Consider the following 18,776-nt stretch of genomic DNA (forward strand, 5'->3'; position numbering starts at 1 on the left):
ATATGAAAACTTTCATATAAGATTACCTGCAGCAGTTATAAGAATCAGTTAGTATACTTTATCAGACATTCCTTATTAAGTGGGCCATTTTTTTGTAATGTCTATTTATTTTTGAGAGAGACAGAATGTGAGTAGGTGAGGAGCAGAGAGAGAGGGAGACACAGAATCCAAAGCAGGCTCTAGGCTCTGATCTGGCAGCACAGAATCCGACACGGGGCTCGAACTCAGGAACCGTGAGATCATGACCTGAGCTGAAGTCAGATGCTTAAATGACTGAGCCACCCAGGTGCCCCTAAAGGGGGCCATTTCTAAGTAAATTTCTGTTTAAATGAACAGAAGAAATGAAAGGGGAAGATTTTACTAAGAAATGGAAAGAATTCTGTTGCCAGATAATTCATGTTACACATTTCTTGAGTGTAAGGATCTTTGGCAGAAACATAGACAATCATAACAGTACCGTTGATCTTTACATTCAGCACTTATTTATTGTATAATGACAATGGCTAACATTTACTGAGTGCCAGATATGGGGCTAAGTGCCTTATCCATATCTAAATCAATCCTCACAATGCTATGAAATAGGCATTGATTATTAGGGTTGGTATATGAATGAGGAATCTATGGTTTAGGGAAGGCAAGTACCTTGCTCAAAGGTCAGCAAGCCAGTAAGCAGTAAAGTTAGTTTTTGACCACCTGATTTAATGTCTATATTCTTAACATTTATGACAAGATCAGCTATCCTGCATGCCCAGTTTGTATCAGGGAGAGACTATACGTAAGACAGGGGGACAGAAGATGAGTAAGTCATGATCCTTAAGCTCATGGTACAGGGTAAGCAGTCCTTCCAGGACCAGAGGCTAGAAAGGCAGTTCGAAACACTGTGGGATACAGCTGTCTTTGGTATCATAGAATGCCAGCTCGGATTATGCTTGCTAGTGTTTTCCCCAGGTCAGAATTCATTTACTCTTGGGGTCCCTGATTCTCTCTCTTTTTTTTTTTTTTTTTTTAAGGGAGAGCGAACGTGAGTGGGGGAGAGGGGCAGGGGGAAAGAGAGAGAATCTTAAGCAGGCTCCATGTTCAGTGTAGAGCCTGATGCAAGGCCCAATCCCATGACCCTGGGATCATGACCTTAGCTGAAATCAAGAGTCAGGAAGCTCAACAGGCTAAGCCACCCAAGCACCCCTGGGGTCCCTGATTCTTGATCTTTTATATATCTTTGACGGGTAAAAAATATATTTACAAAAAGGACACTTTGTGTGACTAGAGACACCATATTCTAGCTTAGTCAAACTTTTTGGAAATTATCGAACCACATCAAACTATATAAAATTGATAAAGCCACAATGTCCAAGTAACAGATCTAGCACCAGTTGAGGGTTGGTCTCTTCCATGTTCAAATGCTAAGGCGTGTGGCCTAGTTAAGATTGGGAAAACAGATCAGTCTAAGATTAAGGTTCTGGTCTCTCTTCTGAGTTTCTATAAAGTCTTCCAAGGGTAAGGAAAACCTCACTCACTGCATTAGCCTAAGGATGGCTAAAAAGGTTAAGAATTCTTTTTATTTTTAAGTTTTACTTATTTAAGTAATCTCTACACCCAAAGTAGGGCTCAAACTCACCACCCAGAGATCAAGAGTCACATGTTCTTCCCACTGAGCCAACCAGATGTCTCAAAGTCAACGATTCTTAATCAGTGCTTCATTACTAATGCAGACGAAGTCCTAACTCTTTTGCATTTCTCAGAGCTGGCTTCCTAACAGTCTTGTTTAACTTAGTAATTGCTGACAGTATAAGGCCAGGGAAAAGGTAAACAGTACCTCCAGCCTTATCTGGCAGCTGGCTACATTCATTGCTTAAAGCTAGTACTCAAAGAAAGATGAGGCAGGGTAAAAGAACTAATATTTGAGTACCTACATTCAGTATATATATATCTCAAGCACAGTAGGAAGAGCTCTTTTTCTTTTAAATTTTCCAATCTTATTTAATACTCACATTCACATGAAACAGTGGTGCTCTCGAAAGTTAAATACCTTTCTAAGCAACCCACAGCTAGTAAATAACATAGCTAGCATTCAGAGATATGTCTACACTATATACTCTTAGAAAGACAGTGGCTTCAGGCAGCTGCAGGGTCCTAGGTATTTTTTTGTGAGGACAGGTATCCAGAGCTGGAAGAGCTGAGGGAATTGATAAGAGGGTGCGAAAGGCAGCCAGATCCTCAAATATGCCATGGAAGTGATCTTTTTGGTCTGCTAACAATGTTCTCCTGGGGTATGTTTAGCAGAGAATGAGGATGATGTACTGAGTTATTGATGCTGTACTGATCCATGATGGATACAAAATTCTACTTATGATAATAAAACTCCCCTATTGTTACATTCAAATATTGAGTTTGAATATTTCAAAATAACAATATCCTTCAAAAGCAGCCAAATGTCTGAATATTAAAAAACAGACCTGCTTTTCTATCTTCTGAATGCTACCATGAATCCCTGTTATTTGAAGGGGATTCAAGACCTTACAATTGGCTTTTAAGAATTGAGAATTTGCAGTGTTGTAAGCAAGCTAAAATTATGTTAATTGACATTGAAGGCTAATTTGTTACAAAGTTTTTGATAAAAAGACCTTTTGGGGTGCCTGGGTGGCTCAGCTGGTTATGCATCCCATGCCTGATCTCAGCTCCAGTCTGCTCTCAGAGTCATTCATGAGTTCAAGCCCCACATTGGGCTCCATGCCTGGTGTACTTTAAAAAAAAAAAAAAAAGAAAGAAAGAAAGAAAGAAAAAAAAGACTTCTTACCCTATTCAGAAGATACCAAAGGAAGCGAAAATCTGAGGCAGGGAAAGCATTTGGCAGTATGGTCCATATTACAAAATGGAGGAATAATGCTTTGATTCAAAGAGCAGGGGTTAGTATTTGAAATCAATCCTAGCCAACTGAAGGCTTGCTCACGAGAGCTAGTTCAGAGACATGGGTTGACATCTGCAAACACTGAGTTAAGTTTTGCATAATCGGCAAGATCAAACTATTATTTCTCAGAAATCTACACAAGTGATTTACTAATATGTTTCTTCTTGCTACAGAAACAAAGGAACGACAATGTTCAGCGAGAGTGATGAGAAAGAGTTTGTTTTATATGGAGAGTAACATGCAGCATTCTTTCTCCCTTTATCATTTCCCCCAACCTTCCAAGGAGAGCTGCTACTGCTGTTTTCTCTTTTCTACTGTAATCATGTAGCCATCTCATTACAACTCGAAACATGCACTGAGGGCCTACTGTGTACCCACAAGCTGTATTGAGGATTCTACAGCTGTGCTGCCGAAAATGTGATCCACAGACCAGTGAAGCTGGTTTGTGAATGGTCTGTTACCAGTCTGTGGCAAGGTTAAATGTTTAAAAACTTTAAAACCATTAAGCAGAGTAATTTGTTGATTCTAATAAAATTTTTCAGCTTTTATTTTGTATGTCATTTTTCTAATAACTCATTTTTATTTATTTTATGAAAATATTGGTCTGTGAAGGATTAGAAGTAAAAGCCTGGATTTTTACCAGTAATAGTTTAAGGACTGTTCTAGGTACAAAGATAAGACCTCTGGTCCTGACATGGTCTCAGTATAATCCTATGTCAATGTCCAATAAAAAAAAGTCCTTCCATTTTCAGACATAAACCTTTCCAAGGGGCATATAAAGTTCAGGTTTTGTAAAAAACAGGGTTGGGGAATGTTGATTTTTTTTTTGAAACTATTTTTTTAATGTTTATTCATTTTTGAGAGAGAGAGAGAGAGAAAGTATGAGCGGGGGTGGAGCAGACAGAGAGGGGGACAAAGGATCTGAAGCAGGCTCTGTGCTGACAGCAGCAAGCCTGATGCAGGGCTTGAACTCACAAACTCCAAGATCATGACCTGAGCCAAAGTCAACTGACTGAACCACCCAGCTGCCCGATTTTCTTTTTAAAGGGTTAGGAGTTAATAGTAGGTTAAAAGAACAACAGAGAGGGGTGAGATAGGAAGGTAGTGTCAAGTAGAAAGGATAATTTGATAAAGAACAAGAACTCAGAGGGTAGCAGGTATAATAAAGTGCTATAAGCCTGGGATAATGAAGTTAAGAGGATAAATTAAGGTTTGTTGGGGGAAGAAAGACACTGAGTCTGGTCTCTGCCTTTCATTCCATTCTTGAGCCCCCAGATGCACCCTATCCTCCAGCCATGTTTAGTTGCTACATTTCCCAAAGACGGTATATTCTTGTGCTTCAGCGCTCAGCACATGCTGCTCTACTCCGCCTACAACATGCATCCCACTCCCAGCATGCTCCTTAAAGCCACAGTGCTACGCCAGCTTCCTCTCTAACTGTGGTCCCTGATACACCCTGAGGCAAGGCTATTTGATCCCTTCTCACTGCACCTGTACACTTGTTTACACCTGCATCACAGTACTTACCAGAATGCAAGCTAAATTCCACTGGCACAATATTATTTACACCTTCTCAGTGCTCAGCCCATAATTGGCACTCAAATAGGTGTTGAACCACAATGAGTATCAGAGAGCAAGTCAGAGGGGTTGACTAGAATTCTCTCTCTCAGGCTGAGCAGCCAGAAAGCAAGGCTCAGTGAAGAGTATCCAGGAGCCAAACGTGGAGAACTGTTCACTGAGGATTCAGAAGGCTGTCGAAAGGACTACTTAGAACTGGAGCTCGGCAAAAACAAGAAGCAAACCAACTAACCAAAAAACCCCCCTTCTCCCTAAGGAGAACAGCTAAGTCAGGCAGCCAAATTGCAGGTAAAAACACATTAGAATTTAAAAACCCATTCTACTTGAAGTTGAATTCATGACTTGGCAGAGTATCTGTAAATTATATATGGGCATGTGGTTCATTACCTATAGTTTGAGGAATTTCAAGGTAAGTAGAATTTCCAGGCAAAGTGCCTGACTCAGCACATACTGATATATGCTAATGTCTACCATGGCAGGCCAGAGCAAAAGGAGGCAAAGCTTCAACACCAAGGTCACAGGCATGAAGAAAAACCTCTCTTCTCATTTCTCTGGGCTGGAAGCAGCTGCAATGACCAGAAATAAACAAAGGGAGTTTCTATTTGGTGGTATCCTAAGCATTTGCATCATAGGAATGCCTTTCTTTGCTCTGCTTTCCTAGTTTTGGGTTGTGGCTTTTTCTTTTTCTTTCTTCTTCGGGCTTGCTTTTAACACTCTGCCTTTATGATCTCTCCCCACTCAAACTCTCTCCATGCTCACTTTCTGAACTCATTTCCTTTTCTTGCTCCCACCTTCATTCTTTTACTTTTACTGTTATTTATTTATTTGTTTGTTTGTTTATTTATTTATTTATTTTTTAAGTAATCTCTACACCCAACATGGGGCTTGAAATCACAACCCTGAGGTCCAGAGTCGCGTGCTCTACTGACTGAGTGGGCCAGGTGCCCCAAACCTTTGTTAATTCTTTTTTTTTTTTTTTTTAACGTTTTTTCATTTTTGAGAGGCAGAGAGAGACAGAGCATGAGTGAGGGAAGGGCACAGGGAGAAAGGGAGACAAAGGATCTGGAGTAGCCTCCAGGCTCTGAGCTGTCAGCACAGAACCCAAAGCTGGGTTCGAACTAATGAACTGCAAATTCACGACCTGAGCCGAAGTTGGACACTTTACTGATTGAGCTATCCAGGCGCCCCGAACCTTCAATAATTCTTAAATATCACTTCTTTCAAAGCCCTTCTTGTAGGCTTTTTCTGCACTAGCACTGGTTACACAGAGCAATCTGTACATATCCTTACATTTATAAGAACCAATTCTAATTCACAGACATTTACACATCTTTCTCTGCCCCAAAATTTCCCAGTGATTTTCCCTGTGGCATTTTTTCCTGTTTGTGGGGGACAAGGTGAGAAAATATAAATGGATCCCTGAGAAACCAGGTTTCAGTATCCTTGAAACATAATATGCAGCACTGTAATCAGTGGTGATGATATCCCTGTGAAATAATACTCTAGCCCTGGCAAAGGCGCTGTGTTTGGAAAGCATACAATCAAAATTCAAACTGGCCTGGGAAACAGTGGAGGCAAGTAATTTAGTAATGAGAAAAAGATCACTATTTGAAATATAACACAGTCTTCTCACCAGCACAAATGAAACAAACCCTTTTTCTTCTAACAGGTCAATTACTCTACTGATGTGTGCAGTTATGTGCCTAAAACTGGTCAGAAACAAGCTAGAATAGACATAGCCCTAGAGATTCTTAGAGATCCACTTTGCATTTTTATTTGCTTCCCAGAACCTCCTGATTGAAGAAGAGATAATACAAGGTCCTTTCCCAAGGATATGTTCCTGAAAGTATCAGCCACTATTTCTTATATACTATTTGGAGGCAGAGGGATATTGCTTTGAATCTAACCAAAAGCCACATTCAGAGATCTGTGAATTTTACCTAGATTTTAAAAAATGCTAGTATTGAGAGGGAAATCAACTTCCTCAAGTTATAACCCTCTTTTTTTTTTTAAAGATTTTACTTTATTTAAAATGTTTTATTTAGTTTTGAGAGAGAGAGAGGGGTAGGGGCAGACAGAGAGAGGGAGACAGAGGATTGGAAGCAGGCTTTGCACTGATAGCAGAGAGCCCGATGTAGGGCTTCAATTCACAAACCCCAAGATCATGACCTGAACTGAAGTCAGACACTTAATGGACTGAGCCACCCAGGTACCTCTAAAGATTTTATTTTTTAAAGTAATCTCTACACCCAACATGGGGCTAGAACTCACAATCCTGAGATCAAGAGTTATATGCTCCATAGACTGGGCCAGCCAGGTACCCTCTTCAAGTTATAATCCTCTTAAAAAAAGAAAAGCAAAAGCAAAGATGATTTTGGTTTTCAAATAGGACATAAGTGTCATGTAGAAGGCTTCCTTTGCTATCACTCTAATACTCACTACCTCCCAGAACTGTGAAAACAAAGCTTCAGATTTCTAAGCTGGAGTAAAAAAGAATCACTAAGACTCTGGCTTTTTATTAATACCCTGAAACATGAAACCTACACATTTACAAAAGAGAAAGCAACCCTGAACTTTAAAGCAAAAATAAATAATTGAAACAATGCTATAGTAAGCATAATGCATTTGTAGAGCTATGGTTTTTAAAGTGAGTAGACATGTATTATTTCACTCAAATTTCCTAACATCTCTGTAAAGCAGACAAAGCATTTTCCTTGTTTTATAGATATTAAGCAACTTGCACAAGGTTAGATAGCTTAAATAAGTGATTTCCATTTTTTTTTAACTAAGTAATCTTTATGCCCAATGTGTGGCTTAAACTCACTGCCCTGAGATCAAGAGTTTCATATTGTACCAACTGAGCCAGTCAGGCACCATAGTGATTTCCATACTTTATTTATTTAAAAAAATTTTTTTTAATGTTTATTTTTGAGAGAGAGACAGAGTGTCAGTGGAGGAGGGGCAGAGAGAGAGGGGGAAACACAGAATTTGAAGCAGGCTCCAAGCTGTCAGCCCAGAGCCTGATGCGGGACTCAAATTCACGAATGGTGAGATCACGACCTGAGCTGAAGTTGGAAGCGTTAACTCACTGAGCTACCCAAGTGCCCCTCCTTTTTTTTTTTTTTAAGGTTTATTTATATTTTAAAAAGATAGAGAGAGAGAGAGAGAGAGAGAGCGCTAGCAGGGGAGGGGCAGAGAGAGAGGAGACACAGAATCCGAAGCAGGCCCCAGGCTCTGAGCTGTCAGCACAGAGCTCTAAAAGAGGCTGGAACTCATGAACCATAAGATCATGACCTGAGCCGAAGTCAGACACTTAACTGACTAAGCCACCTAGGCACTCCACCCCTCCATTCTTTAATAAAGATCTATCTACTAAAGCTACTTCTCATTCATTCAGCTATTCATTTAAAATTTTTAAAAAAATGTTTATCTTGACAGAGAGAAAGCACTCATGGGCAATGGAGGGGAGGAGAGGGGAAGGGGGAGGGAGGGATTAGGGAGAGAGGAAGAGAGGGAGAGAGAGATCCCAAGCAGGCTCTGCGGACGACAGCAAAGAGCCTGACAGGGGGCTCCATCTCATGAAACCATGAGGTCATGATCTGAGCTAAGATCAAGAGTCGGACACCTAACTGACTGAGCCACCCATCATTCATTTATTTATTTTAGAGAAAGAGAAAGAGTGTGCTTGAGCAGGGGAGAGGGGCAGGGGGAGGAAGAGGGAAAGGAGAGGGGGAGGGGGAGGGAGAGAGAATCCCATGCTGAACATGGAGCCCAAAACGGGGCTTGATCTCATGACCCTGGGATCGGGACCTGAGCTAAAATCAAGAGCTGGACATTTAACCAACTGAGCCACCCAGGCTCTTAAAGCCACTTCTCTAATCTCTGCTTTCCTAGGTCACCAGATTCTTTATAAAGTAATTTATTCTTGGGGCGCTTGGTGGCTCAGTTGGTTAAGCGTCTGACTCTTGATTTCAGCTCAGGTCATGATCTCAAGGTTTGTCAGTTCGAGTTCTGTGTTGGGCTCTGTGCTGACAGCACAAAGCCTGCTTAGGATTCCCTCTTTCTCCCTTTCTCTCTCTGCCCCTCCCCTGCTCACACACTCTCTCTCAAAATAAATAAACTTAAAAAAAAAAAAGAGTAATCTATGCTTGGTGACTTTATTTCCTCATCTATTATCCATTTTCAAATCTTGGCGGATTATACTTAATTTGTTTCCCCAAATATCAGGTACTGTCAAAAGGATCACCAATGATCATAAGGGATCATCAGATGTTCAGTAGCGTCTCAAATATTCATTCAGTGAATGAATAGTTTCCAGCAATTCCAAGGACTTGTTTGTAACCCTCATTCCTCCTCCTTCTTGATCCCAAATCCCCGCTGAAACACTCTCTTTCTGAATTTTTCACATCATCATTTTTCTTCCTGTTACTCTCCAATGTCTTCAAAATTAAACTGCTCAACACCTACTCATCTTGCAAGATCCTATTCAAATGACAATTCTGAAGTCCTCCACAACACCTCCAGCAGCAGCCATTCTTCCTCTGAGATTCCACAGCACTTTATGCTACTAGGCACTTACCACATTGTGTTCTGCCTGTTACTGTCCCTTCCTCTCTCCCTTATACAACGTCTTTGGATACGAAAACTGGTTTATCATTTTGCATTCGGTTAACAGTTTACATGGCACTTATAGATCCTGCTAACAAGTGTCCGAATGAATGGCCAGTTAAGTGGCAGCCTAAGGCCAGAGCTCCTCTGCTTTTGCTCTTTCCACAGAAGATGGCTCAAAAGCAAAGGCTTAGAGTTAAATTCCTTATTTCTTATTCCATGAAAGTGGCTGGGTTAGATTCTCAGATTTAGTCTCTCTTAAAAAACCTTTCATTTAGGAACAACCTGTCCACGAACCACCCTTTCCAAGTAGAACTGTCACCCAGGTAGCAGTGCCACATATGGTATAGTTGTGCTCTCCTACAATCTGCCCATCCACTCTCTTGCCACCATGTGAGGACACAGGGAGAAGGTGGCCATCTGCAAGCCAGGAGCAGAGACCCCTCTAGAAACCAAATGAGATAGTATCTTATCTTGGACTTTCCAGCCTCCGAACTGTTGAGAAATAAATGTCCATTGTTTAAGCTACCTAGTCTATGGTATTTTGTTATAGCAGCTCTAATAGACTAATACATGCTGCTTAAAACTTTCTGGAAGATGTCCTTTTCAAGTAACTCTAATCCCAAGCTACACCTTACTCTCTGTAACTGAGAGTTGAGGAAAAACAAAGAAGACCACAATAGAAAAGAATGATTTTCAAGTGAAAAATAAATCTGTAACTTAAACACTGAGGCAAGTTTTTAAACTCAAAATCAATAATACAGAAAAAATTTCTCTAGACAGACATCATGGTACACTGTAGAAAAAACCAGTTTATACGAAGATAAAGCAAGGTTTAAATTAAGGTTCTGCCTTTATCTCAGTGATAACCTCATCAATCTTTAATTTCCCATCTATAAAGTGAGGATAGTAATGTATAGAATTGTTGTCATAATGTAATAATATATCAAAGTACTTTGAAAAATTGAAAAAGACTATAGGAAGGTCAGATATTATTAGGCCACCCCTTTTCTTCTTGTCATAGTTAAAGTGTTATTTATATTAGAGCTATTTTGTTTAGTTCTGTAGGCCGCATCTAAATTCAGAGACAATAATTGCTCTCCATGACTCTGAATCAGTGGATCCACAATGCACTGAACAGAATACTTCATCAATACTGAGTATCTAGGAAGAGTGGTCTGAAAAATAAAATGGAAATGATATCTTGTTTAATTATATCAAATTACAAAAAAATGTTTTGCCTATTTTAGGTGTAGCATATATCTGAATAGAAATACTTGCTGAAAAGAATGCTTGTTAATTAAGAATGACTGTCACCAAATCAAAGAAATGCGGTATTGGAAAAGGATTTGAGTCCTTCTGGAGAACATCTACTCTAACACCTTCTCTGATGCATGTATAATCTCCTGCTGCAATACTCTTGATGGACAGGAGCACCCATATGCTGCTGAAAATACTTTCTGGAAAATATGTGTGTGTGTGTGTGTGTATTTTTTTTTTTTTTCTTTTTCCCCTCAAGGTAATTCTAATTGTTAGAAACTGGGCTAAGTAAACCTTGTCCCCTATAATGTCTACCCTTGAGTCTCATACTTCTCTGAGAGCCACATAGAACATGTTTACTTCTCTTTGGAACAGTATCTTAAGCTTCAGAAGAGAACACTCACCTCCTTTGCCTCATTTTTCATCTTTAGGTCAAACCTTCCCACTTCTCAGATCATTGTATGTATGACATGTTTCTAGTGCCTCTCCTCTGGGACAGCACCACTTAACCATGACCCCCTCATTGTAGACCAAACAAATTCCTCACGTGTGGGACTATTACCTTCTTTGCCAATCACTGTGATCTTTATGGACATGGGACTGTAAGAAAATAGATTTGCTTTTTCTCTCAGCTCCAAAATTATCAGCAGGTCAGAAGCAAATATAGAACACTGCTCTTAAAAATCTTAAAAATTAAATTTTAAGTATTCAAGCAATGACTGGCCTTTAAACTACCTTCCTATGATGCTAAAGCTCAGGAAGAGGGACAAGTCCATACATTCAGAAGTCAAGTTCTCCTCTGTCATGGGGATTTGAGGATGCAGAATGCTGACAAGGAAGGCTTGTAAGCCAAAAGTGAGGTCAAATTTAATAAGAACTTAGGGCTGCCAAACCTCAGCACTGTTGCTAGCCCTTTATCAAATACATTGACAATACAGCTAGAATTTTTCATGGGAGTCTTACCATGTTCTGTTCCATTTCTCCAGAAGTTACTATAATTTTCACTATAAACCACATATAGAATCCTGAAAGAAATTTAGAAGGTCTGAAGAAGACTATAAATATCTAATTATACTCCAAAATCTTCCCCAAAATGTGAAAGTAGGAATACCCATTTTAAAATTCTAAGTAACATGATCAATAGGACATTATATTCATTTAATCCGTTCAGGATAATAATAACAACTTCTCAGAGTCCATGCTTGAGGATCCTGGAAAACATACTACCAATCACAATCTACTTGAAATTTATGACTAGACAATGTGTGATCCACAGTGTTCACTGGCTATATGAATGCTATGTTTTGGTTGCTTTCCCAGAGCTTCAGTTGACAAACAAAACTGTATTTTAGAAAAGCATAAACCACAAACCCATTTTTAACACTTGGCAAAGGCATCTATTAGGGAATACTGATATTCAAGAAAAGTTTGACGGTCTACTATTTTTTTTTTTTTTAAAGTAGGCTCTATGCCCAGCGTGGAGCCCAACGTGGGGCTTGAACTCATGACCCTGAGATCAAGACCTGAGCTGAAATCAAGAGTTGGATGCTTAACCAACTGAGCCACCCAGGTGCCCCAGTCAACTATTTTTAATAAGGAAATCTAAGTGAACAAAAGATCTAAAGCCAACTATTTTTGACTGGAAGTAAAGTCAAAGATCAAGGTGCTATGAGAAAGAGGATATGGGGAATCCAGGACCAAACTATGGACAGGAAATGCAAAAACACAAGTGAAAAATACTTTCAGAAACCTTCTGAGCCAAACTAGCTCTTTTTCTGTTGTCATACATTGAAATGTAATTAGTTCCTAGAAAACAAGAAAACACTAGGCATACATATTTGCTTATTAACTAAACATTTCTTCAAAGAGGCAAAGCAGAAATATTATGGTTTCTCAATAAGGAGAATAACAGCATGAAGGCATTGGTTTATCTCAGGAAAAAAATATGGCTTTCCAGTAATACTAACATCATGGTTATTATCATAATGTTAGTAATTATTAATAAAACAAATAACACAGTTAACATTTATTACTATGTGCCAGGAACTGTACTAAGTACTTTATATGTGCAGTCTCATTTAAGGCTCATAACAACCCTCTGAGGAAACTAAATGGATACCGAGGTTCCGAGTTTGAATGCTCTGTCTAGGGTAACAATAGTGGAGGCATTAAGTCTGAACCCAGAGTCCACACTCTTAACCACCGCTCTATGCTCTGCTTCAGTTATGTGTAAACTTTTGTAGGTCTCAATTATTCTCCATAAAAGCTATACACACACAGCAAATGAAGCAAATGAAGTCCCTTTCCATCAAGAGTTGCCAATACTGAATATTATCAATTGATCGTTATTTATTTATTTATTTATTTATTTATTTATTGTACACTCTGTGCCCAATGTGGGGCACCTGGGAGGTCAGTTGGTTAAGCATTCAACTTCATCTCAGATCATGATCTCATGGATTGTGGGTTTGAGCCCTGCGTCAGGCTCTGTGCTGACAGCTCAGAGCCTGGAGACTGCTTGGACTCTGTCTCCCTCCCTCTCTCTCTGCCCCTCCCCCACTCATGCTCTGTCTCTCTGTCTCTCTTTCTCTCACTCTCCTCAAAAATAAATAAACATTAAAAAAATTAATAGGGCCCCCTGGGTGGCTTAGTCGGTTAAATGTCTGACTTTGGCTCAGGTCATGATCTCATGGTTTGCGAGTTCAAGCCTCACGTCGAGCTCTCTGCAGACAGCTCAGAGCCTGGAGTTTGCTTTGGATTCTGTGTCTCTCTCTCTCTCTGTCCTTCCCTGCTCACGCTCTGTCTCTCTGTCTCAAAAATAAATAAACATTAAAAAAAATTTTTTTTATTTATTAATAATACTCCAATGTGGGGCTTGAACTCATGACCCCAAAATCAAGAGTCACAGGCTCCACCAACTGAGCCAGATAGGCACCCCTATTGACAACCTTTTAAATTTTTGTCAATCAATTGGGAAAAAGGGATAGTTTGTTGAGTTATTAAGGTTGAATATCTCTTAATTTATTCATTGGCTATTTTTTTTCTGTGAACTGTTCATAGCCTTTGTCCATTTTCAGTTAAATATCTTCTTGATTTGGAGGCAGTCATTTACATTCTAGATATTATATTAACTTCTGGAATATAAGTAAATAGGAATGATTAGCTAATCTTCAAAGAAAAAGTTAAATTACTACTTCATACCTTAGACCAAAGCAAATTCCAGATGGAGTAAAAATAATAAAATCATAAAAGCATAATTTTTCTTATGGTACTCTGTCAGTTTCTTGATATTAATAAAGTTGTACAGTTGATTCTTGAGCAATGCAGGGGTTGAGGCATCAATTCTCACGGTCAAAAATCTGTATATAAGTTTTGACCCTTCAAAACTTATTAATAGTCTATTGTTGGCTAGAAGCCTTACTAACAACATAAACAGTGCGTGCTTCATATGTGTATATATATACATATATATATATACACATATATATATAAGAATATGGCATATATTCTTATATACATATAAGAATATGGTATATACTCATATATATATATACATATATATATATACACACACACACACAGCATATACACTGTATACCCATTCTTATATATATGAATATATACCATATTCTTACAATAAAGTAAGGCAAGAGGAAAAAATGTTATTAAGAAAATCATAAGAGGGGTGCCTGGGTGGCTCAGTCAGTTAACTGTCTGACTTCCACTCAGGTCATGATCTCGAGGTCTATGAGTTCAAGCCCCGCATAGGGCTCTTTGCTGACAGCTCAGAGCCTAGAGCCTGCTTTGGATTCTGTCTCTCATTCTTTCTCTGCCCCTCCCCTCCCTCAAAAATAAATAAACACTATAAAAATTTAACAAAAAAAAAGAAAGTCATAAGAGGGGCCCCTGGGTGGCTCAGTCAATTAAGGATCTGACTTCGGCTCAGGTCATGATCTCACAGTTGGTGAGTTATAGCCCCGCACTGGGCTCTATGCTGACAGCTCAGAGCCTAGAGCCTGGAGCCTGCTTTGGATTCTGTGTGTGTGTGTGTGTGTGTCTCTCTCACTCTCTGCCCTTCCCCCACTTAAGCTCTGTCTGTCTCTCTCTCAAGAATAAACAAACATTAAAAAAAAATTTAAAAAAAGGAAAATTGTAAGAGAAAATGCAAAAAAATAAGGAAAACACATTTACAATACTGTATACTGTAGTTATTGAAAAAATTGTCGCATAAGTGAGCTCATATAGTTCAAACCCATGTTGTTCAAGGATCAATTATATTTATTTTGAGGAGGAGCAGTTTGAATAGGTAGAATAGTGCATTACACAGACTACCCTAGAAAACTAGTATAAGAGGACTGTGATACGTTTATGTCATGGAAAGCAATTAAAAGTAATTATCTTTGGAAATTACGAACATGGTAAATTTATTAAGTGAAAAAAGTAAGTTACAAAATAATGCTTGTGATTCTATTTTTATAAAAGCAAATACATTACATTAGCTACATTGGAAGGCTGTATTAAATTATCAATAAAGGTCATTTCTAGGTGGCTGGAGTTTGTAATAGAAAATTTAAATACCATTTTATTTACTTTGTAAAGATTATATATATATTAAGTAATCTCTGCACTCAATGTGGGGCTCAAACTCATAATCCCAAGATTAAGAGTTGCATGCTCCATCAACTGAGCCAGCCAGGTGCCCCTAAATATTTCTTTTTCTTTTCTTTTTCTTTTTTTTTTTTACAGTTTTTAAAAATTTATTTTTGAAAGACAGAGACAGAGCGTGAGCAGGGGAGGGGCAGAGAGAGAGAGGCAGACACAGATTCAGAAGCAGGCTCCAGGCTCTGAGCTGTCAGCACAGAGCCCCACATGGGGCTCGAACCCACGAACTGTGAGATCATGATCTGAGCCGAAGTCGGATGCTTAACCGACTAAGCCACCCAGGCGCCCCCCACTAAATATTTTTTTTAAGTGGGCTCTATGCACAGCCACCCAGGCGCTCCCCTAAATCTATTTTAAAACTGCACAAGAACTTAGAGTTCTACCACATATCATCTGTGTAAATACATTCCAGGTGGATTAAAGAGCTAAACATTAAAAAAAAGATGAAAATAAAGAGTATTTAATTAATCTTGGGATAAGGAAGGTCTTGTTTTATCTGTCTGTTTAGTTATAACAATTCACTTAATCTGTATGATTTTTATCAGTTTGAATATTTAAAAAATGGATGCAAAATGAGAGTTGAGTGACTAGCCCAAGGTCAGGAAAGTCTTCTTAAGATACAAAATGCAAAAGCCATGTGCAAAATATTGATGAATTTGAAATGATAATTTAAAATTTGTTTAACAAAAAAGGAAATGAGCAATACATTGATAAAAAATAGTTGCAATATACAGAACAGGCAAATGATTGATATTAAAATAAAAACACCTATAAACCAATAAGAAAAGTAAAAAATTCAAAAGTAAAATGGGCAAAGGGAAAATTAACAAGCAATTCACAGAAAAGAAATTGCCAAACAGAAGATTTTGCAACTTCTCTAACAATAGCTAATACATAATGCTTACTAGGGATCAGGTGTTTTTTTAAATGCTTTAGCTATCAACTCATTCAATCTTCACAACAATCCTATGAGATAAGTACTATTTTTATTCCTGATTCCAGATGAGGAAATTGAGGCAGAGGTTAAAGGAGTTGCTCAGGGACACACAACCAAGAGTGCAAGGCTGGGATTCCAACGCAGACAGCATATAGCTCTACAGTTCGGAATCACTCTTAAGCACCATGCTATATTGCCTGTCCAGGGATCTAGGTACCCAGGTAAATACAAATTAAAACAAGATTTCATTTGTCTAAATTGGCAAAAATAAAAAAGACACAGTCAATGTGAAAAATGAGTACTGTCAACACGGTCAGTAGGAGAATATCTCGGCACTTCCTTTTTGTAGAAAAAACTCTTACAGAAACAGATACAAGGAAAGTTTAGAAAAACAATTTACCCAATAAAAGGTGGGCAACAGGTAGTTTGTTTTACTAAAATATTGGTTTTTTTCCTCGAAGGTACTAGCAAATATTAGAACTCTTTTCCTTTTCTCTCTTAATCCTCAGATGTCAACAAAGGGTACCAGACGATGGCATCTTTATTGGTCCTATGCTAACTTTTTTATGTGGCTGCTTCCCTTGAGATTTAATCAGCTCAGGTCAAACCTTCTCTGAAAGCCTGTTTCTTGACACACTAGCGTCATCATTGAACTGATTAATTCACCTGCCCTCCTAGTGGGCTGTCGCAGGTTCTTCTTTCTACTCTCTTCCCTATTTGCCCCTTAGCCTCTTTCTCACAGCTGCAAGAGCCCAGAATGAGGTGAGAAGTTAAACTTTCCCCTTCTGCTTTGTCTGAAAGCCATTTAAAAAATTCTTTCTTGTTTTCGGCAATACATTAATTCCTATCGGATAAAAACGTTGCTTCTGAAATCTCCCAATTCTCCACAGTCTCTGGCTTTACTGTCTACAGCATACCTGTTAAGTAACAATACAAATTCCTTAAGGGAAAAATAAAATCTGTGTCAGAGTTCTTCTAACACGTCAGCCATCCCGATTTACTTCTAGGTGCCATTATGAAGAGAAACAAGGAAAGGTGCATGAAGCTATAAAAGAGGCTGTTACTAAACTTCACCACGTAAAAGTATGAAAGTTTACAACAATGGCAGTACGCATAGGTGATGATGCCCTCTGTTTTTTCAAAGGAAGCACAGCAGGTCAGTTTCCATGTGAAACTTCTCATTTGTACATCCAAAACATCCTGCAACTTTTTTGCATTTCTTGTTCTCACATTTACTACCAAGTTGGTTTCTGACTGTGACAAAGCAATTAAAATCTGCAGGGCTGAAGTGGGCATTGTGAAAACACACAGGCGGCTCAGAGAACAGTCTCCGCCAAATCTGTTAGGGGAGGAGACCTAAAGGGACGACTACAATTTCGCTGAGAGAGGAATTTAAGAATGGTCCATATTGTAGGCACAGGATGTAAAAAAGGGATTAAGGTCAGCAGGAAAATGTGAAATTGGAATGTACGGGATTGCATTTTTTCATCCGCATCATACGGTTACCGACCAACACTCCGTTAAAACACGAGGCTTCCTCACTACGTGAAGGAGAGAGGCTGCACAAGCGGCACCACAACAGGCCCGAGGCAATGATTTCTATATCCTGCTAAATCCTACCGTGTCCCCAACGTAATCAAATAATTGCTGGACAGCTCCACCCTGTCTACGCGTTAACCACACCGACGCGACCCAGCAGATACCTTTGCCAGGAGTCCCAGTGCAAAACCCAAACACCTGAAGGCATCTCACGCACAAGTTTAGGGTCCTCATTTCGCTGGACAGAAAAGTGAAAAGCTGAGAAAGCAGCAGCCACCATCCAATGCCTCAGAAGGCCAAGCCAGAATTAAGATAAGGTCGATGCCGGACTTCTCTTTCCCCACCTTCCTCGGCTCCAGTCCTGGAAGGAGCCACAAGTGAGGCAGAGAAGTTGTGGAAACAAGGCGGGGGTGGGGTGGGATGGGATGGGATGGGATGGGATGGGATGGGATGGGATGGGATGGGATGGGGGAACCCGAGAGAGTTTCACACAAGCATTTGCATTTGTCCCACACAAGGTCACTCGCTCCAAGTCACTTTTTCCTGCTCCCCCGGTGCTTCCCGCCAAATGGGCTGCTGGGCTCCGAGGCCAGCCCACCGCGCCCCCTCGGCCCTCCCCTGCGGGCCGCAACCCCTTCCCGGCCTCTGGGTGCGGGCCGAAGCTCGGAGCCAAGCTGGCCTCCCCGACACCCGTGTCCGACGCTCCGCGCTTCTCCCAGCCCAATTCCGGGTCTCCTCCGCCTCCAGCCCCCGGGGCTCGCGTCAACGTCCCCTTCCTCCCTCAGGACGCCCCTTGCCCCGCCTCCAGCGCCCGGTCCCGCCGGGGGCATGGACGCCGTTCTTTCTGTCGCCTCCCGCCGCACTCCCGTCCGGTGTCCACCTGGCGCGACCCTCGCCTCCCGCCAGTCTCCTCAGAGAGCGACCGCCTCCCAAGTCCTCCCGGCCCCGCCCCGCTCCCGGGCGGATACAGTTTGAAGCCCCTCAGGATCTCCCTGGCCCGCTCGTCCTTGGCTGACATGATGCGGCGGCCGCCGCCCGCGGCTCTCCCACGCTGGCCCGGCGGAGCCTCGTAGACGGTGCCCAGGAGCCGAGGACGGAGCCGCAGCCCGGCCTGGAGACCTCGGGCGAGCAGCGGCAGCGGCCAGACCCGGACCGGCCTCTCCCTCCCCTCAGCTCCCGCTCCTGATCTCTTCTCCTTCCCCCTAGCCTCGGAGTGCCCGCCCCGAAGCCAATGGAAAGCCCGTCTCGCCGACTGGCAACCTGACCAGCCAATAGAAATACTCAGCG

At 40.6% G+C, this 18,776-nt stretch overlaps 1 protein-coding gene across 1 annotated transcript in view; it reads right to left on the minus strand.

Annotated features, from left to right (window-relative positions):
• PDE6D (phosphodiesterase 6D) overlaps nt 1-18,776 on the minus strand; it is a 51,577-nt gene that overhangs the window by 32,537 nt on the left and 264 nt on the right. Inside the window, exon 2 of the mRNA XM_027056324.2 lies at nt 18,458-18,749. Coding sequence (XP_026912125.1) covers nt 18,458-18,749 — 292 coding nt within the window. The remainder of the gene's footprint in view (nt 1-18,457; nt 18,750-18,776) is intronic.

Source organism: Acinonyx jubatus, chromosome C1 (genome assembly GCF_027475565.1).
Source record: "Acinonyx jubatus isolate Ajub_Pintada_27869175 chromosome C1, VMU_Ajub_asm_v1.0, whole genome shotgun sequence".
In the NCBI taxonomy this organism is placed as follows: domain Eukaryota; kingdom Metazoa; phylum Chordata; class Mammalia; order Carnivora; family Felidae; genus Acinonyx; species Acinonyx jubatus.